General features: G+C 40.2%; 1 protein-coding gene across 2 annotated transcripts; it reads right to left on the reverse strand.

Moving 5' to 3' along the window:
* Window positions 1-7,826: 7,826 nt before the first annotated feature.
* On the reverse strand, window positions 7,827-25,277 carry LOC100488200 (histo-blood group ABO system transferase 2). 2 transcript variants are annotated; one of them, XM_002937361.5, is made up of 4 exons: window positions 24,981-25,276; window positions 21,403-21,474; window positions 11,598-11,729; window positions 7,827-9,667 (listed from the first exon to the last, which is right to left on the reverse strand). In XM_002937361.5, the coding sequence occupies exons 1-4, from the start codon at window positions 25,043-25,045 to the stop codon at window positions 8,983-8,985; spliced, it is 954 nt and encodes a 317-aa protein (XP_002937407.1). In that variant the 5' UTR covers window positions 25,046-25,276; the 3' UTR covers window positions 7,827-8,982. The 2 variants fall into 2 exon arrangements, with proteins under 2 accessions (XP_002937407.1, XP_031756830.1); XM_031900970.1 differs by lacking the exon at window positions 21,403-21,474 and having other exon boundaries at window positions 24,981-25,277.
* Window positions 25,278-25,626: the final 349 nt, after the last annotated feature.

The raw sequence follows: 25,626 nt of genomic DNA on the forward strand, positions 1-25,626 counted from the left end.
ATTATAAGCATAGCTCCTTAGACTGTTATACCAGGAAATGTTTTTCCCCGCTCACCGGATGAGGATTGAACTATAGCCTGAACTTGTTAGCCTGACGGCTTCTATGAAGTAATGGAACTGGACAATATTTTTCTTATTTTTCCAATGGAACTAGTCGCATTATAAGTCTCATATACAATCTGTTTATCTTTGAGTTGCCAACAGTTGATTATGATAATTATGCACACAGAGCTGTGGCACTACATAATAGAGCTGAACAGTGCCTTTGTTTCCTCCTAAGGTCATTTTTTTTTCCAGATTAGAAAAGTTCTTTGCAGCATCATTTCTTGTGTTAATTGTTTTTTAATTATGATTGTTGAAAGGGTGAGCCATGAATACCTGGCATGGGAGGTGCCAAATGTAAGGGGGTAGACCAGGTAATTTAAACAATGTGTAAAAGAAATGTAAAGTGAGAATTGTGTTTGCATATGTTTTAATTGGTGTTAATGTAAAAGTTATTTAGTTAATTTGTTAACTTGGCCACTAGTAGTGTAATAATATTAGTGTAGTGTAGTTTGTACCACCAGCCACCAGGGGGAAGTAAAGCTAGCCATACACGCACTGATAATATCGTACAAAACCACATTTCATACAATATTTGTGTATTGCGTGTATGGCGACTTGACGAGGCAACCAATATCGCAAAAGGCCGCGGATATCAGTCACCTTGTCGATCGACCAGGGTAAAAGATTTTGATTGGGCGCCATGTTCAGGGCTGAATCGGCAGAAGGAGGTAGAATTTCTGTTGTTTCTACCTCCATATCTGATGATTCAGCCCTGAACTTTAGTGGAGGGTGGGAACGATCTTTCCTGCGACGAATGGAGGGAGAAGCATAACTGTCCGATTGAGCAGGTCACATGGTCATGTGACAACATCACTCTATTTTTTGCCTCTACTTTCTTCTGATTAATCTAAAGTTCTTGGCCACAACTCTCTACTTTACATTTGGGATATGCCCTACATCTTGCAACTCAGTGTGTAAATAAATCATTGGTTGTCCAGGTGGCTGCAGGACATATGTGAGACTGCCAATCCTGAGTTTTGGCTCACATAGTTATTCTAACTGTATTGTGTCAGTGTCTGCCCACCTATCCTGCCTGTAACAAAAGCTTTTGACTGCAGTTTGGATCACACAGAGCAATGTGGTGCTGCTTTTAGAAGACTGTGCAATAAAAGCTGCAGTCAAAAGCATTTGTTACAGGCAGGATAGGTGGGCATACACTGACACAATGCAGTTAGAATAACTATGTGAGCCAAAACGCAGTCTCACATTAGTCCTGCAGCGACCCGAACCACCAATGATTATTTATTTACACACACCTGGTTTTCCAAGTTGATTGTGCCACAGTTTATGCAACACCATACAATTCTGCTCTGCATTTAAAAGATACCACACTCCAAGCTGCAGTTAAAGGAACAGTAACACCAAAAAATTAAAGTTTGTAAAAGTAAGTGCTTGGCATTGAACTTTGCCATTACCTGTGAGATGCTTTCATAAAAGTCTGCCCTGGTTCATCGCATCAGTGGGTAAGATGTTTGCTTTACACAGTAAGGCTAATGCCAGACGAGGCGTAGGGCGGATATTTTCAGCAAGCGGAAAAGCGCTTGCTGAAAATACCACCCTACACCTCCTACATGTGCCTGCACCCGAATGAATGGGATACGCTCGGGTGCAGGCACATGTAGCTGATATACGCATAAAAATGCGAGAGAATAAAAAGTCTCACGTTTATTCCGTATTTCGGCTACATGTGCCTGCACTGCACCCAAGCGTATGTAGGAGGTGTAGGGTGGTATTTTTGGCAATCATATTTCCGCTTGCCGAAAATATCCGCCCTACACCTCGTCTAACATCAGCTTTAAAGGAGAAAGACTAATAAAGAGTTAATCTCAAGCTGCAGGCATACCTTCAGTTGTCTCAATAGTGCCCTTAAGTCTCCCCATATTTCACCTGTTCAGGTGATCAGAAGCCAAACAGGAAGAAAAAACGCTGAGCTGTGTAAAGAAAGTTCCAATAATGCCTCACTCCTGCACCGAGACCCAGACCAAGTGTACATGCTCAGTAAGACTATGAGTCAGCTTCCTGCTGATTGGCTCAGATCCACATTCCAAAGGGGGGGGAGTGAGTTCTTAGCATTCTTGAGGGAGGGGGGAGCAGGAAAGAGCAGAGAACAGAAAGCTGCGTGTCTGTGGCACAGGAATTACAGACACAAGAAATCTTTTGACAGAACTGTGAGTGCTTATGGTCGTATTTACATAGACCTTTCTGATAAAGTTTACTTCGTTTTTACCTTTCTTTCTCCTTTAAGGCTCTTCCCGCTACCTGAGCTGGATAGCCCCTTTACAGGTACACCTGGTGGATCCTCCGCCTTGCATCTGCCTGTCACTATGCACAGAAAAAGGATGTTTGCCACCAGAACTCAAAATGTGGCAATCAAGGATACAGTGACAGTTACAGATTTTAACCAAATTGAATTAGTAAATTAGTTAGTGAAGCATTTTAGAGTTAACTAGAAGTCACCACAACAGGTAAATTGTACCAATAGGAAACTGAGTAAGTAAGTAGCAGAGTCTTTGTTTTCTTAAAAGAAACTAAACCACAGATACTGTAAATGAGGACAGGTAGTGCAGATATGGAGGTAAGTTTTGTAACAGTATTATGCTAAGAGTCTCTGTGATGAGTAGTTTATGGGGAAGTAGGTGTTACAGAAGGCAAAGACAGGTGCAAACCTTGCCTCAGATGGCAGCACCCACAAAATTGTAGTTGAAGCATTTTAAACCCTATAAATTGTCATTTACATGTCAGCATCAAGAAATACTTTCCCTTTAAAAGCAAGGTTTAGTGAGAGGTAGTTTTGCTCTAGTTCAACTCAACGGTATGTTTTATTTAAGGGGAACTGTAACAATTATTAACATGAACACATTCTATAGTGGATGTTCAAATGGTGATTATTGCATATTATTCGGAGATGGTGAAGTAATCACATTCAAATGAAGATGAGGCAACAATACCTGTATAACCACTGTGGGATGTTCCCAGTATTTTATTGCAGGATCATTTTTGTGAAAACTTTTAAATTCTTTTGCCATAGCCAAATAATTATTAACACTGTCACAGTGATAATAATTTTTTGGCTATGGCAAAAGAATTTGAAAGTTTTCACAAAAATGGGAAAAAAAAGGTCACCTGCCTTTGAGAATCAAAAGGTAATCATCAAAAGTAGAGGTGGTAATAAATTAAAGAAGCTTTTGAAATTGGAGGCAAAATGGATATTTACTTTAAACACATGTGAATTAAGATGGGATGTAAGCTGTCATGTGTAGAATATTCTTCATTTCAATTTTTTTTTCTCTTCCTCTCTGCTCTCTTAACATGGAAACGTCCCTATGGATACCTATTCAGCTGTATTTGTAATGTAAGGTTCTTGATTGTATTTTTTTTGTATAAAGAAAATGACATCATATATAATGCGGTTCCCAAATGCCTTTTAAATGCAAAGCTGTTTGCTGTTATTTATGCCTATAACTACATGTGTAGACACACACAAAACGCGTTAGGATGTATTTATGAATAAAGCTGTTTGAATCCCCACCGCTGTCCTGGTAACCGAAGGAGTGCGTGCTTTATGGTGTTTTGGTTCCCTTTGAGAATAACCCAAAAGTGTTACGGGAAAACAATTCAACATATATTTACAAAGAACTATGATATCAACTTTAAACCAAAATGTCAATGAGATTACTTCAACAATATGAAATGTAGAGGGCAAAACAGGTATTTAACTGGCCTCCTCCACCACCAGTATATATATCCAAATGAAGATGAAGCAACAACACCTGTATAATCACTGTGGGTGTCCCCAGCATTTTATTGTGGAAACAACTTCGGAAACAAACAGCAGGATCCTGCAATAAAATACTGGGAACACCTGACAGAGCCACTCTCGAGCAAAAAACATTCTTTCCTATGAACCAAAATATTTGCAAATCAAATTCAATGGAACATATTTTACAATTTAAATCTATTGTAAGATAAGAAAAATGCTAGAAACTAATTATGTTATGTATGTCGAAGGAAGGAAACCCATTCCTTAACCCATTCCTTTACATTTGGTATTGGCCTGTTTGTTAAACAGATTAATTAGACATCAATTTTATATCATATTGTAATTTTATTCACCCATACATTTGGCATGTGCCACTTCTGCAGAGAGTTTTTAGCGATCACAGCCCCCTGGGCAACGAGCCAGGGGGGCTGTCATGTCAGCCCTGTGATGCGACTCCCAAGCAGCAGCTGCTTTGTCTTCACTTCCTACTTCCCCACCAAACGCCGGCCCACGGGTGAGGACTGCAGCAGGAGGACCAGGACTGCAATCCCTGCTTCAGGACAGGTAAGGTGGGGGTTTTTTGCACTTACATACACTTACACTCACATACACTTACATATATTTACACACACAGCAGAAAATTTAGCAGTTTTTTTTTGTTTTTTGTTTATTTTTTCATTTTACACACTTATATACACTAATATACACACTTACATAACTGTGACACAACTTTTACACATGTACACACGTATACACAAACACATTATTTTAAAAAAATTTTACCACTTTGTTTTAAGTTTCTTTTCCCTAAAAACTGTTTATTTTGACAGCGTGACTATTGGATCAGATATTCTGACCACTAATTACACTGTTGTGTGACTTATTTTGTCATTTCACTAATTTGCACAATTTTTGTGGTTTTATTGCATTTTTATCCCTGTATAAGTGTTCCTGATCTGTTTTTAGCATAGCTTTGCCAGGTGTAACTTTGGTGTACAAAAATAACTTTACCTATTTTGAATTCATCAGAATGTGTACTTAACAAAAATATATGGTTTGGGGGTCTCTGTATAGTTAGAGGGGGGTTACAGCACATAATACACTGTCAGGGGGCTCTGTGTGCAAAAGCTGAGCTGGCAGGCGAGAAATCCATATGCGCTATTTTCATTTTGGGGTCATTTTGGGGTCAGTACATACCACAGACTTTGGTATATCTATGCATATTGGGCATCAAACTGTTAAGTAGACCTTAGGTGTTCCTATTTGGGGTGATTTACCTTTGTATGCAAGAAATTGTGTGAGATAAATGCAGCAAATTGCAACATTTTTAGGCGATTTTCTGAAATGTCATAAAAATCAGCAAACAGGAAAGCTTTACAGCTTGGTTCTTTGGAGTTAAAAGAAATGTGTACCCATTATAGATTCGGGGGAATGTGTACTTTCCAAAAATATATGGCTTTCTGGGGTGTGTGTACTTTTTTTGTAGCATTATCCCACATAAAGGATGTAAATTTGTTGATTTTGCAGGAGCTGAAATGACAGATCATATGGGGGTATGTTCCCATTGGGGCCCTTACATGCCACATATTTGGGTAAACCTATACATATTTTGTATAAAACTGTTCAGTGGACCCCTGGAGTTCAAATTTAGGGTGTTTTATCTTGGTACCTAATGCTATGTGGGAGATAAGATGCTGCGAAGTAGAAGCTTTGAGGGGATTTTTGAAAATGTCATCAAAATTGCTACATTTAGAAAAGCTTTGCGGCTTGGTACTTTGGAGTAGAAAGACATGGGTACCCATTTTAGATTCGGGTGAATGTGTACTTTCCAAAAATATATGACTTTCTGGGGTGAGCATACTTTTTTCTAGCTTTATCCCACATATAATGATGTAAATGTGTTGATTTTTCTGGAGCTGAAATGACAGAAATGATAGATCATATGGGGGTATGTTCACATTGGGGCCCCTACATGCCACGTACTTAGGTAAACCTATACATATTGGGCATCAAACTGTTCAGTGGACCCCTGGCGTTCATATTTAGGGTGTTTTACTGGTTACTTTATGACCTATAGGAGATAAGATACTATAGACTGGAAGCTTTGAAGCGATTTTTAAAAAAATTCTCAAATTTTGACAAAAACCAATAACTTAAGGAAAGCATTGCGACTTGATAGTTTGTAGTAGACAAACAATCGTGCCTACTCTGGATTCCCCAGAATCTGTTCTTTCTAGAAATGTACAATTTTCTGGGATAAACCTTCTGTTTGTGGAATTTTTGGCCTTGAAATCTAAAGTATGCAGCTTTCTGGAGCAGTGCTTTGGAAATTTGGTAGTGTACTGCTGGGAGTTTTTGACCTATACAAGTGAGAAATCTTCATAAAACATTTTCCAAACTGATTTTTCCAAATCAGTTGTATTTTTGTGCATAAAATAATTTTTGTTTCTGGTCCATGTGTTTATATTATGGAAATATAATTTTTTAAATATTTTTAGACATTTAGAAACCTATATCTTGTTACAGAATTGGAATTACACCAAAATTCTACCATATTTTGAAAGTTTAGATTATCCTGAAAAAAACAATATATTGTTTTCCTGGGTAAACTAAAAGTCCCCTGAGGAAAAGCCCCTAAAGTGAAACAGTGCAAAATGTTCAAAAACTGTCTGGCAATACAAGTTCCACTTTGACCAAAACGGCTGGCAGTGAAAGGGTTAATAGGGTGAAGTGAGGATTGCCACCCGCTATTCCACTTGCCTTAGCCAGTATATTAACAGCCAACTTTCAACCCTACATGAAGCCCAACAGTATATAACAAAAGAAACCTACCTCCCCATTTTTAGCCTAAATTCTTTCCATGACTTTATAAATAAAACCATATGTAAACTGTCCAGCTCTGTATAACTATTTATATATTTCTAACTAGATGTATCGTTGTTGTTCTTTGCTTACACCTAGTGGGCAACGTAAATAGTTATAAGGGGCACAAATTAATAAGACAGGGCACAGAAAAAAATGATAGTTGTGTGAGTATTATTTCCCTGTGTGTGTCCTGCACATTAGCTACCTTTCCCCTATAGCACAGGACCTGCTTCTAGCCAAGAGTTTTGGTGTACTAGGGCTGAGGCATTTATTTGCAAAATATTTGCAGTTGGAATGCAAAATAACTCTGCGGAGTCCATATAACACCCTGAAAGAAATATAAAAGCTTACAAGATACTGTTTGCTAAGGCCAGAGACAGACTGAATTCTATCACATGACAATTAGGGGCAAATGTATCAATGGATGAAAAAAAACTGGGAATTCTTTGGTATTTCTTTGGTGAGAGAACCCTACTCAGTAAAATGAAAAAGATTTTATTTAATATTTTAGTGGAAATGCCTGTGACAATAAAAATTATTTTCTGAGGTAGCAACAACTTATTCCATATGCCCCAATATTATATTAATGTAAAATATAACACTGTGCTGAAACCCAAGCCATAAAACAATGTATTTAAGATAATCTTGCCCATGGGTTTATTTATCCTTTCTCCTCTCCTGCTGGGGTTGACTTGTTCTTTGTAAAAAATTAAGATGGGGCTCAGGCTTGCATCTATTACACTAGTCTCGATATGAGAAGGATTGAAAACAAATACCCCTTATTCCTCATCTTTAAACTCTTTGATCATTAAAATGTACAAGTTTTTTTTAACAGGTTTGATTTCCATTGAAGTGCAATGGGGCAGTCGGTTCGGGGACCGCATCAATGAGCCAATGCGGCCCCCGATCCGACTGAATCTTTTAACCTCGCTGATCGATATCTGGCCAATTTCAGGCCAGATATCGGTCGGCCAGTCCGCTCGTTTCAGCCCCTACACGGGCAGATAAGCTGCCAAGTCGGTCCAAGGGACCGATATCGGCAGCTTCTATCGGCCCGTGTATGGGGGCCTTTAGGAACGCTAGACAACAATGTTTACAGTGTTGTATTGTGTTTTTAATGGGATTCTGCCATGGCAAACAAGTTTGTTTTTTTTTACAAACCAGGTAATATCACTCCTCCAGCAGAATCCTGCATTGAAATCCCTTTTGCAAAAGAGCAAACAATTTTTTATATTTCATTTTAAAATTTGATGTAGAGCGAGCCATATTCGTAGGTTTCCATGTGACTTGTGCTCTCATACTCTTCAGTCACTCATTACTGCTGCACAGCATGCTGGAGTGATATTGCTCCCCCCCCGCCCCTCTAGCAGCCGATCAACAGAACAATGGAACAGGATAACAGCTCCCCGTCACTTAGTGGTAGATATGAGAATAGCACTCAATAGTTAAACACACAAGTCTGGCCATGGGTAGGAGAAACAATAGCTTACCTAAAAGCAGTTGCATTTTACAGTGCTGGCTTTTTATGAAAGCTCATGGTCAAGCACAATGCACATCACAATATTACAGCTTAAAATACAATTGTTGTGTCAAGAATAACATTTTAAATGGCAGTTTGAATAGTTTGCAATGTCCACAGTGTAATTTAGTAATAAAAATGAAACCATAAAAATCCAGACAGAATCCCTTTAAGTACTTTATTTGGAAGTTTAGGTGCAAGCAAAGTATTGTGCACCAAAATGTTCTATTAAGAATACCGTAAGGGCAATATTTTGTGAACTGAGACAACTTCATATTCCCTTCCATGAAGGTAGATAGTATTTTAGCCAGCCTTGTTTTGCTTTTTCTTGGATATCATGGTGGCACTTCAGCATTTAACAGCTTGGCAGACACGCAACAAAATCCCTACCTGTTGAACTCAGTGTCCATGTTTCCAAGCTACAGTCGCCCAAACTGCAAGTACACTGTGGTTTCAAGCATTTTCCATTAAGTACAATGACAGCCTGTCTGATTATGCAGGCAAATCGCCTTAGGAATGAATATTAAGACAGTTTTGTGAATTACACAACCTGATCATTTTGTCACTTCTGTCATTGTACTAAAATCATCAGTTTTGTGGCAGGAAGGATGTTGGGTTGCTAGTACTAGTATGTGTCAAAGCAGGCAAAAATGTAGGTACCAGGGCAGACAATTTTTGTCTTTTTCATTGCCACAGTCCACTAATTTAGAACTGCTCTGAGCACTTTTGAGCTTTAATTCCTGATTTCTTTGTGATTCTTGTGCACAGCCAGGAATCTTTTCTTTTTCACCAGATCACCGTTAGGCAAGTTAGTATCCCAGATATATTCCGGAGATAGCACTTTAGTGGGTTTATTATAAACAAGATACTTATTTAGATGAGATTCTTCTTGCCACACAGCTTCAATGTTCTTTTTCTTGTCAGCAACAATGCCATTGTGACAAAAAGTGCTAAGTTTATTAATCTCTTCCACTGTCCCTCCATAAAAAGCTGCCATGTAGTAGAAATCCCCTTCTCCATATGGTATATAGGCTGCTGATGCTGGATTCCGTTCATAAGTAAACTGACGAGGTTCAGCAAGGAAGTATCCAGGGTGTATAGTGGCCACCAGATCCCCAAGTATCTCTGCCCCCACATGGTCATTAAATACCATATCCACATCAGCACACACTAAGTAGTCCACCTCCTTTGGCAGCCGATCATGGGTCAAGTTAACCAGGATCTGCATACGCTTCATTGAAATATCCTGCCAACGTTTATCAGCTTCAACCTTCAGCACCTTCAAAATGCGTCCATTACTCAGACGTACTTTCTGCACAGCCGAAATATTGTCCGTGAATACATAATATGTTACATTGTAACCAACCATAAAATAATGTTCTGCTGATTCCAAAAATGGGAGGAGAAATCCAATATACCTAAGAAGAGAGCACAGAAAAAAATTTGTAGAAAAATTTACTGTCACTAAAATTGCCATTATGCAGTTGGATTTATGGATTAGGCATTCTAAACACTGATTACAAAGTGTAATCATTAGGATTTTCATTTGTTAAAGGAACAGTAACACTAAAAAATTAAAGAGCTTTAAAGTAATAAAAATATAATGCACTGTTGCCCTGCACTGGTAGAACTGGTGTGTTTGCTACAGTAACACTACTATAATTTATATAATAAGCTGCTGTGTAGCCACGGGGGCAGCCATTCAAGCTGGAAAAAAGGAGAAAAGGCACAGGTTACATAGCAGATAACAGATAAGTTCTGTAGAATACAATAGTGTTTTATCTGTTGTCTGCTATGTGCCTGTGCCTTTTCTCCTTTGAATGGCTGCCTCCATGGCTACATAGCAGCTTATTTATATAAATTATAGTAGACTTTCTGAAGTAAACACACAACTTTTACCAGTGCAGGGCAGCAGCACATTATATTTTAGTTACTTTTATACACTTTCATTTTTTGGTGTTACTGTTCCTTTAAAGTTGTATTCACCCAGCGTAATTGATAATCTGGCATTCTATCACTTAGCAATAGCAATAGCTTTTTTCAAAGAGGCGATACTGGCATTTTATTGGGATATGACCACACTAATTATCATCCTTTTTATTTTCAGTCATAGAACAATAACTGAAATATGTCACAAACAGCTTAAGATCAGACCCAGAAAGTCTCAGTCTTTTAAAGATGATGGCATACCTTATCTTAAAAGTAAATGACACCCATTTTACAACTTTGTTTACCAGTGTGCAAACAGCAAAGTACATGTGGTTTTGAAAGATGGTATATTGAACTAATAATATTTATTTTATACTATATATAAGTAGCATATTTCTATACGTTTATCTCCTTCCTTACATGCCTTGTGTTTTCTTTACATGGGACACTGGGGGATTATATGTGTCTCCTTCACAGGGGGTACTACGAATTTCAGTGAGTCATGCAACAGAAATGATATCACTAAGAACCTATGCATAATTTATAAAGATATAATTTACAGGACATCCATGGTTCTTGTGTATTATAATATAATATAATAGCAGGGTTGCCCAGGTTTATAAAGCTTTATCTGCCAAATACTATGAAAGCTTCTGTTTTTAAATCAGTTGCTCACCTAAAATGTAAAACGTGCCACCACCATTCCAATGTCAACTGCAGCCTCAACACTCAAGAGGCTCTAGGGCAGTGGTTCTCAACCTTCATAATGCCGCGACCCTTTAATACAGTTCCTCATGTTGTGGTGACCCCCAACCATAAAATTATTCCTAAGACCATCTGAAATATTTTTTTTCCTATGTTCTTAGGCGACCCCTGTGAAAGGGTCGTTCGACCCCCAAAGGGGTCCCGACCCACAGGATGAGAACCGCTGCTCTAGGGCATTCCAGACTTACACCTTTACTAAGCAACATTTCAAAACACATGACCCTTATTTTGTCCATAAAACAAATAGGGGGACAGAATACTGCTTCACCACAAGTCCAATATAGGAAGTGGGCTAGGAGCAGTGGGGCCCGTGAGGGCTGGAGACCACCGAAATTTCTCCAGGTGTCGCGCTAGCTCAGTCCAACCCTGATCAGTTCTATAAAATGGTTTGTGTCCTATACACATGTATTGCTGTGGACAAAATGGTCAATTATTTGCATTCTTATGTATTTTAAGTACCTATTTATAATATATATATATGGATTTAATACAATAAAAATGAAGCTTCCTCCCCAGTAACCTACCACTGCTGAACTCCCAAGTGAACAAGGTTAGTCAATTAGTCAATTAGCAGTTTTTTCATACCTTATAAGCAAACAGGTTTAATAATTTATTCATACTCTATTCTAATTTATCTCCGCAGTATTTACTTACCTTTTCACCGCAAACACAAACAGGCCAATCCTTTTACCCTTAAATTGGTTGTTTAAAATCCAAAGGTCATATGTTCCATCCCATATAATAGGTGCAAGCCAGGGAGTGAGGATTTGGAGTGCAGCTTTCCGACTGAAAAATAAATAAACTGAAAAGGCAAGCGATACTTGGCACATATCATATACATCTGTTTTAGATATGTGGTGATTAATTGGCAATCCAAAAAATATTCCTCATTTTCTCAGCAATCCATTAGTAAATCCATTATGTATCCATTATGTAAATCCCTTTGTGCATAAAATGTGCATGCAAATCACACAGACAGTTTAAAGAATTGCATCATCACATAAGGCTAACAGTCCATATGATTGGAAATTCCCTACAAGTGCTTATTCTCTAGCTGCAGTCAGAAGCCTTTGTATCTAAGTTATCTTGTTACTGGTCCTTAGGATTAGTGCCAACTTCCTGTCACACTTTGATATAGATATTGGAAAAGGGTGGTCCTTCCTTTTGGCCTCAATTTCCTAGCCCACGTGGATGTGTCTGGGAAGCTTTATGTCAATAAGGCCCAGAAAAGATTCCTGCCCTAGAGGGTCAACCCTTCCAGGGAGTCAGGGGAAGAGGGACCACATGAACCAGATCTAGTCAGATACTGAACTTGCTTTGTCCCAGTACCTTCTAGAACGTAACTTCACATTGCTCAGCTCTATCTGTGATTGTATCATTGTACTGCACAACTATTCTACCTCAATTGTGAGTACTTTTGTGACTACAAACCCTGCTGTTTCTTTGAAAATAAACCTTTTAGTTTCATTTGCTTCTTCATGGTGTTCGAGAGTTGTACTATCTCTCCCTTCCTCCTCGCCTTAGCCAAGGCCCATCTGGGAGTTAGAGTCTAGTTTGAATTTTATATTTGAGATACATTTCTGGGAATGTTCTTGTAGACTTTATATTTTATGCTAACTAACTCACTGTCCCTATGCCACAAACACTAACTACCAAATAAAGCTCTTTACTAGCAGAGTGCTTGGCAGAAGTGTGTCATTTTCACTTTATTTTAAATCTGGGTGTTTTTTTTCATAGATACATACTTGATACCTCAAAAATATTCACCAAAAGCAGGAACCCCGTTTATGCCCTCAAACAAAGTAATCATATTCCTACCTACAAACTTTCATCCCCTTGAGGATTTATGACTTAAATGAAAGATCTGCTACGCTAGCAGATTAGTTTACCAGTAGCTAAAAATAGTATGCAGGGCTATTTTGAGAACAATAAAACCAAGAGGCCAGCAACAAATAACAGATACTAACCTTTCTAACCTTGCAAGGTCAGTCTGGTCCATGGAGATACTGAGAAAAATCCAGGTGGTTCCCCATTTCCTAGCGACCCAACCTGCTGGCTGACACCAATGCTTGCAGCTCTACACTCAATGATGAAAAGCAGCGCAAGAAAATCAAAGATGGTCATAAATTCCACTGTGGAACACACTGCCATCTTTGATTTATTTACAGTATTTTCTGCCAATTAAAGAGAGGCAGAAGAAGACAAGCAAGTGGAAGCTCTAGAAAAGGAGAACTTGGTATTGTGTGGTATTATGCTTGTGTACATGCAGTTAAGGTAATGCTTTCAATTTGTGCATTTCTGCAAAGACCATAGTCATCCATTTTCTGTAGTAATTATACTGGCATGCCCGGGGGTTAATGTGCTTGTTGTCCATTTTCTTTAGTAATTACACTGGAATATCTGGGGTTAATATGTTCATTGTTCTATAGTTACGTAGTTAAGTAGGGACCTATCTATACAATCAGTGAAACTGACACTAAAAACCACTCTTTAAAATATAAATGTACGTAAAACAATACCTATAGGTCATGTTGATCGTTGTTTGCTAATAGGGCTGCTTTTGTATATAATTGTTACTTGAAGGTCCTTAACTTGACTGTTTTGCCAACCAGACTGTCCCTTCTCAACCTGTCAGAATTTCTAATGTTAACAGACTACTGGGGCACAGATATGGCAGACCTATCAAAGAGGAACATAAGGATTTGATGCATAATGTAAAAGTATTGGGCAAATACTTTTTAAGGAAAATTTATAAATAGCATGCAAAGGCAATGTTATTTCTCTTCTTCCTCCACTGCCCCCCTGCCACACCCTAGGATCACACATAAGAGATCTCCTGCGCACCTAGACCACAGTGCTCTGGTGTGTGCAAATATCAGGTGTGGCTGGGCGGCATGCCACCCCTTAATTTATGCCAACCTACTACCCTAGAGTTTCATACATGTAGCACCTGTGCCTACTATTTGTGCAGTGCTAAGTGCGCTCAGTACCTCGTTGCCAATGTTGCACACATGCCAAGAGGCTTGGCCTAGCCATGTGTACAGCCAATACATTGCAGCAACTTCCACTTGGCAGTGGCCATTTTTGTCAGATGCAACTCTTTGCATTCTGAGAGTCTAAAAGAGTTTTATCATGGGCAGAAACATTGCAAATCATTTATTGTCTCACTAATGTATGGGTTTATGGGTAAAGTATAACAGTATCATAGAAATATTTGTAGTTCTCAATGGAAAAGAAAGTGAAGATCAAGAATAACAGAGGGCTCATTTACATTCCCAAGTGCAGTGAGCAAATTGTAATTGCCATGTTTTTTTCCAGAATTCTTGCTTCATTATGGATGCAAATGGATGATTTGCTTGACACAATTTCTCTGTGCCTACTTCCATCACGTTCAGTTCTTCTAAATGGACACAACTACACACAAGCTTCTTTGCAAATCAAGGCCAATTTTTTTCTAAGTCACCTGTTCAGAAGATCTGAAGCCAAACAGGAAGAAAAAAATGCTGAGCTGTGTAAAGAAAGTTCCCATAATGCCTCACTCCTGCACAGACACCCAGACCAAGTGAACATGCTCAGTTAGTTAGACTATGAGTCAGCTTCCTGCTGATTGGCTCAGATCCATATTCCTAAGGGGGGGAGTGAGTTCTTAGCATTCTTGAGGGAGGGGGGAGCAGCAGAGAGGAGAGAGCTGTGTGTCTCTGGCACAGGAATTACAGACACAACTAATCTTTTCACAGAGAAGTCAGTGCAGCGTTTCTGTGAGTGCTTATGGCTGTATTTAAATAGACCTTTTTGATAAAGCTTACTTAGTTTTTACCTTTCTTTCTTCTTTAACTACAGTTAATATGAAAACACCTGAGTGTTTTATTGCTTGTTTTGGGTATATTGTGTGGGATAAGGTCCACTCCAGCTAAGGAAGATATGGTATCCCACCAGCCCTGCCTGAAGACACTGTTACCAGAGGTTAAGGAGATCTTCTTGGATACCATAGGTCCTCAGGACATGGGGGCTAGGGAGCCAGCAGAAAGTGTGGTTTTGGAGGTGGGTTTAAAGGGGGCTACCAAGCTGGAGCAGGCCATAAAAGGAGGCCACACTTTTTACAGGACACTGAGGTAGGAGTGGACAGTGACATGCCAGAAGTAGGTGCAGAACAGCTACTGCCCTTCAGCATGTGAAGAAGACTGCCTCAGAGAAGAGTCTGTGGAGTGCAAACAAATCCAACTGGATAGTTTGAAAAGACCATTAATGCCTTGATGGGTTTGTGAGGCACAGTCATTCCATGACTTGTGGCTTTCAACTTCAGCTTCTTCTGGGTGAGGTGCACCAGTGTGCGCAGTTATTGTTAGCATTCCTGGAAGATACTCATCATGTCTGTCTCTGCCTCCTGGTTCCTCCCTCTTGGCAAAGTTTCCCGCCCCCCTCTTGTACTTTTGCTTTGGTGGACTGATTCAAGGAAATGACCAGGCTAGTTGTTGGATTACCACCAGTCTCTTACCCTTGGCTCAACACTGACTTCCTGGTTATGACTGGCTTCTCATTAGGCTACGTTAAGTTTGCTTCTGAACTTGTTTCGCTGCTAAGACTTTTCAGTTAAGTCTTGGCTGCTAACTCCCTGTATATACTTTAAGGCGCCCATTTATCAATGTACGAATTGTTGCGAATAGAATTTTTTTTTATTTTTTCCAACTTTTAGAACTGTGCATATTTTCCGTGACTTTTTTGTAGTTTGCGTCAAAATCGTATTTTTTGCAACGAGTACAAAAGTTTTGGAATTCATTCAAGCTTCAGTATCGTGACTTTCTTTTGGCCAGGTTGGAGCTGCAGAGTGCTACTGAGTCCTTTGGAAAGCTTCCCACATCATGCATTGAAGTGTCAAAGTAAGAAATGGTTTTGCGCCGTTTCCGATCGTTGGGATACGAATCTTGTGACTACTGTATCGGCATACGTAAATGATCGTTTCAATACAGAAATTTTGGAACTTTCAGATAGTAAGTACGAATTCTTCATTCTCAAACTAAAAGAATTTTCATGACATTTTTGTTCATCAGAAATATGTTTCAAAAGTGTTTCAAAGCTGTATTAATCAGTCACTGGCTGTCTCTTCCTGCAAAGACTATTGTGTGCCTTAGCCAGTCACTGGCTGTTCTCCCTGCAAAGACTGTAGTGTGCTTTAACACTTTTTCTGCCAATGACGTATGGCATACGTCGTGGCAGAAAAAGTCTTGTGCAGAGAATTTCTAGCGATGCTGCATCGCGTCTTCTGCTTGTTCCTGCTTCCTCCTTCCCCCCCAGCGCCTGGCCCACTGACTAGGGGGACTTCCTGCTCCAGTACTGCAACATTGAGGACCAGGCAAGCTTCAGGACAGGTAAGGCTGATTTTTTTTTGCTCTTACACACACACTTATATATATTTACAGCACACAATTTAGCAGTTTTTAATTTTTTTTGTTCATTTTGCACACTTATATACGCTTATATACACTCATATACACACACACTTAGGGCTCTGGCACACGGGGAGATTAGTCGCCTGAGACAAATCTCCCTGTTCGCGGGCGACTAATCTCCCCAAAATGCCATGACATGCATGACATACACGGCGGTGCAATTTCAATGAAATCGCAGAAGTTGCCTTGAGAGCCAGAGCCCTTACTTGTCACACAACTTTTACTTTGTACACACACATGTATACACAAACACTTTTTTTTTTCATTTTGCCACTTTGTTTTCAGTTTCTTTTCCCTAAAACTGTTTATTTTGACAGTGTGACTATTGGATCAGATATTCTGACCACTAATTACACTGTTTTATTGCATTTTTATCCCTGTATAAGTGTTCCTAATCTGTTTTAGCATAGCTTTGCCATGTCTAACTTTGGTGTACAAAAATAACTTTACCTATTTTTAATTCATCAGAATGTTTACTTTCCAAAACTATATGGTTGTCTGGGGGTCTCTGTATAGTTAGGGGTGTTAGGTTACACAATACGTTGTCAGAGGGCTCTGTGTGCAAAAGCGGAGTTGGCAGGCGAGAAATCCTTATGCGCTATTTTAATTTTGGGGTCAGTACATACCGCAGACTTTGGTATATCTATGCATATTGGGCATCAAACTGCTCAGTAGACCTTAGGTGTTCCTATTTGGGGTGACTTGCCTTTGTATGAAAGAAATTGTGTGAGATAAATGCGGCAAATTGCAACATTTTTAGGCTATTTTCTGAAATTTCATAAAAGCCAATAACTTTAGGAAAGCTTTGCAGATTGGTACTTTGGTGTAGAAAGGACTCATTACCCATGTTGGTTTTGTCAGAATGTGTACTTTCCAAAACTACCATATATACTCGAGTATAAGCTGATCCGAATATAAGCCGAGGTACCTAATTTTACCTAAGAAAACTGGAAAAACTTATTGACTCGAGTATAAGCCTAGGCATCCATTTCTTTTAACACACCTGCACACTAGTTTGTGTCTGAGTAGTAAGGGCAGCGCCGGATTACTTTTCCAACTGGCCAACCATGTTATCATTTTAATTTGGGTGATTAGAAAGGAAAGGTTTGCATGTAGTACAGTGATATCCCGGCACAGAAGGAAAAAGGGGGTACATAGGGGGAATGTAGAACAGAAAGCAAAACAGAAAGTAGAAAACCTCAACTCATACTATGCACACAGGTATGAAACATACCACGGTCCTCAGCGCTTTAGAAAAAAGTTCCAGTGAAGTACTGTAATGACTGTGATACTGCTGCTCCTCTTACGAATATAACCCCTTTGATCGGGTCTCAAACGTGTCCAGAAAAGTTGTGAAGGGAGCGCATGTATAAAGTGAAACAAACAACTGATAGTGTGATAACGTTTTGAAACTTTGTTCAAATAACTAAACCAATCACCTTATTGTGTGTTAAACAAATTACTATGTCCACCACTGGGTGTAGTAACTCAAAAGGCTCACCAGAGGGCAACGGAGTCAAGCTCAACAGTAGGAGGCCAGGTTAGATGTAGGCAAATCCCCAGTTCAAAGGGAAAGAGGGAGAAAACGCCAAATAGTGTAAAATAATTTAATATAAAATTTCTGCTAAAAATAAAACTACTTACAGACTGTAGAAAGTAATCAGGCAAATAAACTCAACGCGTTTCGCGTACCGCGGTACGCTTCATCAGGAGTAAGATGACCATTAACACTCAGCTAAACTCTTATCTGCCGAGCTGGCTCTCCTTGTAACCAAAGATATCAGAATGCCTAAAACGGTGCAAGGGAGAATGCATAGGTCTTGCTTTATTCATTAAACAGCTCATTTAAATGAAAGTTCTTTTACCACGGAGGCAACAATCCGCAATTTTATGAAAAACGGCAGCCCGTAATACCTTGCTACAGCCATCGGACGCGTACCAACATTTGGCGCACACGTGTCATGTCGCGCTCTGCGTGAGTGTGCGCCGAGGGGGGGGTGCGTGCGGCTACGCACTTGGGCAGCGTTACATCAGCATCTACCGTATATACCCGAATATAAGCCGAGGATTACTTTTTCAGCTCTTTTTTAGGGCTGAAAATCTCGGCTTATACTCGAGTATATACGGTATATGATTTTCTGGGTTTTTCTGTATAGTAAAGGGTCTTACAGCACATAATATGCTGACAGGGGGCTCTGTATGCAAAAGCTGAGTTGGCAGGCGAGAATTCCATTTGCGCTATTTTCATTTTGGGGTCCGTACATACCACAGACTTTGGTATATCTATGCATATTGGGCATCAAACTGTTCAGTGGACCTTAGGTGTTTCTATTTGGGGTGATTTGCCTTTATCTGATCTTTATCAAGAAATTGTGAGAGATAAATGTGGCAAATTACAACATTTTTATGCGATTTTCTGAAATGTCATAAAAATCTGCAAACTTAGGAAAGCTTTACGGCTTGGTACTCTGGAGTAAAAAGAAATGTGTACCCATTATAGATTCTTGGGAATTTGTACTTTCCAAAAATATATGGCTTTCTGGGGTGAGTTTACTTTTTAGTAGCATTATCCCACATAAAGGGTGTAAATCTGTTGATTTTGCAGGAGCTGAAATGATAGCTCATATGGGGGTATGTTCAGATTTGGGCCCCTACATGCCACATACTTATACTGGTACCTAATGCTATGTGGGAGATAAGATGCTGCAAAGTGGAAGCTTTGAGGGGATTTTTGGAAATGTAATCGAAATTGCCACCTTTAGAAAAGCTGTGTGGCTTGGTACTTTGGAGTAGAAAGACATGGGTACCCATTTTAGATTCAGGGGAATGTGTACTTTTCAAAAATATATGACTTTCTGGGGTGAGCATACTTTTTACTAGCTTTGTCCCACATATAATGATGTAAATGTGTTGATTTTGCAGGAACTGAAATGACAGAAATGAGAGATCATATGGGGGTATGATCACATTGGGGCCCCTACATGCCACATACTTAGGTAAACCTATACATATTGGGCATCAAACTGTTCAGTGGACCCCTGGCATTCATATTTAGGGTGTTTTATTTGGTTACTTTATGACCTGTAGGAGATAAGATACTATAGACAGGAAGCTTTGAAGCGATTTTTTAAAAAATTTCACAAATTTTGATAAAAACCAATAACTTTAGGAAAGCATTGCGACTTGATAGTTTGGAGTAGACAGACAGAATGTGCAATTTTCTGGGATAAACCTTCTGTTAGTGGAATTTCTGGCCTTGAAATCTAAAGTATTCAGCTTTCTGAAGCAGTGCTTTGGAAATTTGGTAGTGTACTGCTGGGAGTTTTTGACCTATACAAGTGAGAAATCTCCATAAAACTATATATATTTGGTATTGGCACATTCAGGAGACATGGGACTTTCCAAATCAGTTGTATTTTTGTGCATAAAATAATTTTTGTTTCTAGTACGTGTGTTTATATTATGGAAAATTTGATTTTTTTTTTCATTTATAGACATTTAGAAGCCTATATCTTGTTACAGAATTGGAATTACACAAAAATATCATATTTTGAAAGCTTAGGTTGTCCTGAAAAAAACCATATATTGTTTTCCTGGGTAAACTAAAAGGCCCCCCGAGGTAATGCCCCTAAAGTGAAACAGTGCAAAATGTTCAAAAACTGTCTGGCAGTACAACTTCCGCTTTGACCAAAACGGCTGGCAGTGAAAGGGTTAACCAGTCACTGGCTGGTCTCCCTGCAAAGACTGTTTTGTGCTTTTACCAATTACTTGCTGCTTTTACCAGGGTGAAGTTCAAAGGTAAAAGAGCCTTGTTAATTCACAGCTAAGTAGGCACAACTTAGTATCTCCTGGCTGTCTGTTGAAGGGAAAGTTGCAAGAGATTTCAGTACCATCTGCTCATCCAAAGGGTTCAAACCATGAAATTACTAACAGTGTTATAGTCCTGAAGTTTGAGGCAGACCCAAAAGTATATGTGGCTGTTTTGAGTGCAGAAGGCTGTAACTCTGCAGGCATTTTGCTGTTTTCCAGAGTATATTTACAGCTATATACAATAGATGCAAAATACAAAGGGTTTGTCAAGGTGGACATTGTGCAACATGAGGGACACAATTCTGATAGGCAGTGCATTTTGGAAAGAAGTGTCCAATTTGAATATCACTATTAGTGCATGCCCATGATGCTTGTGAAATGCCTCTTAGTTAAGTCTAACACATGCGTAAAGCATCATTCTTACTGGCCAGGAGGCAACTCTATTGGAGACAACAACATTTAGTAACAGATCCAGGGCCACTTGTGCTTCAGCACAAAACAAATGAGCTGCAAAATGCTGTTTCAGAACTAGTGCTGGGCGGTATACCGGTTTAACCGGTATACCGGTTTTTAAAAAAAAAACGATATGGTTTTTAGACATACCGCTACACCGGTATGCGCGCCTCCTGCTATTTTTCTTCAATTATATCCGGGTTGCGCCCGTGCGCATGTGACGTCAGCGCGCATGTGACGTCAGCGCGCACGCGACGTCGCTAGGACGCATCGCTGGAGGAACCACAAGTTGGGTAAGTTCTGCTGGGGGGTTGTGGTTGGAGTTGTGGGGGGGGTGTTGGGGTTGTGGGGGGGGTGTTGGGGTTGGGGGGGGGTTGTGGGGGGGGTTGGGGTTGTGGTTGGGGGGTTGTGGTTGGGGTTGTGGGGGGGTTGGAGTTGTGTGGGGGGGTTGGAGCTGTGGGGGGGGGTTGTGGTTGGGGGGTTGTGGGGGGGGGTTGGGGTTGGGGGGGGCCACCAATATTTATTATTTATTTTTTATTTATATACCGTCAAATACCGTGATACCGATATAATTTTGAAAAATACCGTGATATAAATTTTTGGTCATACCGCCCAGCTCTATTCAGAACACAGGCTACCATTAAGTTTTAAAGCTTTTTATGAAATGCCACCGAATAATCACCAAATGCGCCTCTGTACACTGATTTATATTAACCGAACTCAAAAGCTCTAGACTGGAGCCACTATACCTTTTGTCTTTCCCATCCAGCAGTTTCCTTTGACAGTGTTTCTCCTGAAACCCAAACTGTGTGTTCTGTATACTAATAACATAGAAAGAGAAAAAATTGTCAATTAGACTCAAAGGAATACTGTCATGGGAAACATGTTTTTTTCAAAACGCATCATTTAATAGTGCTTCTCCAGCAAAAACCTGCATTGAAATCTTTTTTTCAGAAACACAAACAAATTTTTTAGATTGAATTTTGAAATTGCACATGGACCTAGCCATATTCTTCATTTCCCAGGGTGCCACAGACATGAAAAATAACTCCAGATCCTAAATGCATTATATAGTGAGGGGCAGAAGTAGTGACACCCAAAATACAATACATACAGTGAGAGACAGAGGGCAGTGGCACCACAAATGCATTAAATACCATAAGAAGCAGTGGGAATTTCAGCCCCAATTACATTATAGAGAAAAAAAATCAAGAATTGTTTGCATTGCTAAACATGCTCGCATGTTTTACCTAGTCACTATTATGCGACTGAGCAGGAGAAACAATAGGTTATCTGAAAGCAGTTCTAATGTGTAGCTCTGGCTCCTTCTGAAAGCTCAGACTCAAGCACAATGCACTGAGATGGCGCCTACACACCAATATTACAACTAAAAAATACATTTGTTGGTTCAAGAATAACATTTTAAATGGTAGAGTGAATTATTTGCTATGTAAACAGTGTAATTTAGAAATAAAAAGTACACCATAATAATAATGACAGAATCCCGCACCAGCCCGGTGTAGCTGTGAGCGTCTCCTCTTCCTTCGTGCAACAAAAAAGTCAGCTTTTCACTCTACTCCACTCTACTCCAGGAATTCCGAAGAAATACGGAAGAGGAAATACTCGCTCCAGGTACCCCGGGCTGGTGCGGCTTTCTCCTAACAGGGGCACCAGCCCAGGGTAAAAGGTAAGCGATTAAAGTCACTTGGGGGTGCCTAACATTTTGGCACCCCCAAGTGACTTAGCCTTTCCTTCTCCTTTAACAGTCAAAGACAGTACATGCATTACAGTTCAGGTTAAATAAAATACAGTGTAAGGTTTGCCCTGTAGAAGGAACAACAAACATATATGGCTGAAATGGTTAACTATATAGTGGGTCTTGCATAACTGTGTGCGCCTGTCAAATCTTGAAGTGTAAGGAACAGGTTTCTGTCTGAGCCAACTACTCAAACTCCATAATGTATAGCAACTAAGATTAAATCTGTTTACATGTAGTGATAAGCTAAAGGCCTGTCCTCTACCTACCTGTCACTGCTCAAAGTCCATACAAATATCCAGCTAGCACACTACAGGCAGTCAATGACACCAGTCACTAATTAATGACACAGCCTCTGGTAACTTAAGAGACAAATTTTTTAACCGAAAATAGGGCTCTGCTAGTGCAGAAAGCACAATAGCGTTCTCTTCACTAGTGATGCAGCCATCTCTGGACCCTCTCTGACACTAATGTTGTATGCCAGTGCCACTGCCCTGTACAACATTTTTATAAAGTTTTGCAAGTTAAAAACAAATGCGAGAGTTCCTGCTCCACCTGTTCCTTCTACTGCAGGTCTCAGGCCCCAATTTGTGGGCAGGCCATTGCATCCGAGCCAATCAGTAAAAGCAGGAGCAGGGACTTCCAATTAGCTAAGGGATGGGGTGCAAGTGCAGGGGGGGTGTGAGTGTGCATGGGTAAGGGGCTCCCCAGATTTGAACCCAGCCCTGGCAGGTTTGTAAGCTCTTCAGAACCAAGTTGAATCTAAAGAGAAGGAACAGTCAGGGCCAGATTTACTTTTCTTTCCTCCCTAGGCCCTGCTGCTGTGCTGCCTTGCTCCCTCCTAGAAACTCCCTGCTGCTGTCCTGTTATTGGCAATGACTTAGAGAAGCCAATAGTAAGGAAAACCCAGGTCACTCACCCGCAGCACTATGTGTTATCTGCCAACTTAATAAAGCATGTCTGTGTGGGGAATCTGAAATTAAATATACTATACAGGTGGTCAGGATTTTCATTATTATTGGCTTTATATAGATGTTAGTAGCAGCCTGCTTGCCACCCCTAACAACTTGCCATCCTAGGTTTGGGTCATTGAGGCCTTACAAATATAGCCTGGGGACAATGGCTCAAAGTTAAACCTGTGGTCTGGCCCCCTGTTTCCTGGCCCCCCTGCGGCTGCAGAGTCAGCTCCCTCTATAGTCACACCACTGACCTTGGGACCCATATTCTGTTGAGACAGCCTTGCTCATCTATTTACATAGCAGGGGTGGTGGCAACAGCCGGTGTGGTAGATGCACTTATGTGTTTGATGGGCCACTGGAGATTTTGTGTGAGAGACGGTTTGACACAGTTTTAGAATATGGCTCTGCTTCAGTTTGGAGTACAAGCAGAATCTGCTTGTGTGTGTATGTGAGAGTGAGTATGAGTTGGCTTGTGTGTGAGTGGGCATTTTACTGTGCAGTAAGTGGGGCTGGGGGCATGGCTATTTGTGGCTGCTGCACCAGTCTGAGCCCCTCTGTATTTATTCTGTGTGAATATCACTTCCCATAAATCCCAATATGTAATAAAAGTCACCAAGTTTTCCCAGGAGCAGTAACACATGACAACCAATAAGATGTTTGCTTTTAAACAGGTGACCAGTTAATGCTACCTGCTGATTGGATGCTATTGGTTACTGCACCAGGGCAAACTTGGTGCCTTTTATTACAAAACCCCCAAACTTATGTTCTGGCTCTTCCCACTGATTGGCATCTCTGTTCCTTCTAAACTATCCCAATACGTCTGTCAGTATACACATTCATAAACCAGAAAACATATGAGATATAGTGGTTGCCCAGCCTTCTAAGGAAACTCTTGTACAACCCATATGGAGGGCTTTTGCTCTCTCTTATTTCTAGCTCAAATGGACACATACGTGACTGTTTGCTTCTGGTCAAATGTTATTCAAATAGATTTTTGCCTTTTATAGTGTTATGTATAATGCAGCATATTCTCATGATTTATAATCTCTACTTAAACAGACCAATTTTAGGGGGCTTTGCCAATAAATTGCTTCCTACAAACTTGGCACCTAGATGCTGTACACATGTTAACACTTTCAACACTTGAAAAATTGTGTGTTTTTAAATAATGACTTTGCCCATTCTGCCTGACCCCCATGCCAAAGAATAATGGCCCTTCTCCTGGCACAAGATTGAACGGATACTGCCTCCTTACTGATTTCAATGTAAACCAAGGCTGTGTTGCTCAGACTAGGAAGTTACTTATTCTATACTATTCTCTAGTTGTTGCAATCAAAGCTCAAAGTAATTATAAAAACTATAATAATACAAGTCGTGCTATCTCCCTAAAGTGACAAAAACACCTACTTGTTAAAACTCCACAATTTCCTATGGGTTAATGTTGCACAGATCGCTTTAATCATGAATTACTAATTTTTAAATAAAGCATCTGACTGTGAGTTTCGTGTGTCCGACATGTAAATACAATAAAGACTTATATACATACGTCCAAGCATAAACAGACAATACCCACTAACCGGGCATTTACTAAGAAGCAATAAACGGTACTTACAAGAACACAAGCAGGAACAGCAATAGGACGATCAGGCACCCCAGCACCCAATGTTTGGAAGTCATGGTTTTCTTGCCAGCAGGGTTTGGTTCCGTGGGGACTGGGAATGGAAACGTGCAATGAACAAGACGATCCTCGACTGCGCAAGTTGAACAGAATAGAGACTCTGGGAAACATGAGGCGCTATAGGGCGACAGCAGATAATATAGGAGCAGCTTGTCGGCTCCGCACTCCTCCTACTGGTTGTATCGGTACCGCTGTGAGCGAGTGGAGCTGAGTAAGTAATTACCTACACTCAGCGCTGGATTTCAACTCCTGGAGCCCAAAGGCCCCCCCAATTCGCGCCCCACCCTCATTGCAGCAGGGCGGCATGTCCCGCCTAAACTTGTGCCGCCCTTAGTCACAAATCCGGGCCTGCCTGCACCCATCTGCCCCCGAACCCTGCCAGAACCTGATCTACTTACCAGGAACCCTGGCGCACACTTATTTGGCTGCCGCCTGGGACAAGTTCTCTCAGAGATCTCTGTGCCCCCTCCCTAACTCCCACTTTAGTTATGTATCATTTATACAGTATAAAGACAACATGATGCAGCACAGTAAGTACTCTGTGCCAGTACCCTGGTTTCATCATAACTCTACAGATCCC

This window comes from Xenopus tropicalis, chromosome 4, assembly GCF_000004195.4.
Source record: "Xenopus tropicalis strain Nigerian chromosome 4, UCB_Xtro_10.0, whole genome shotgun sequence".
In the NCBI taxonomy this organism is placed as follows: domain Eukaryota; kingdom Metazoa; phylum Chordata; class Amphibia; order Anura; family Pipidae; genus Xenopus; species Xenopus tropicalis.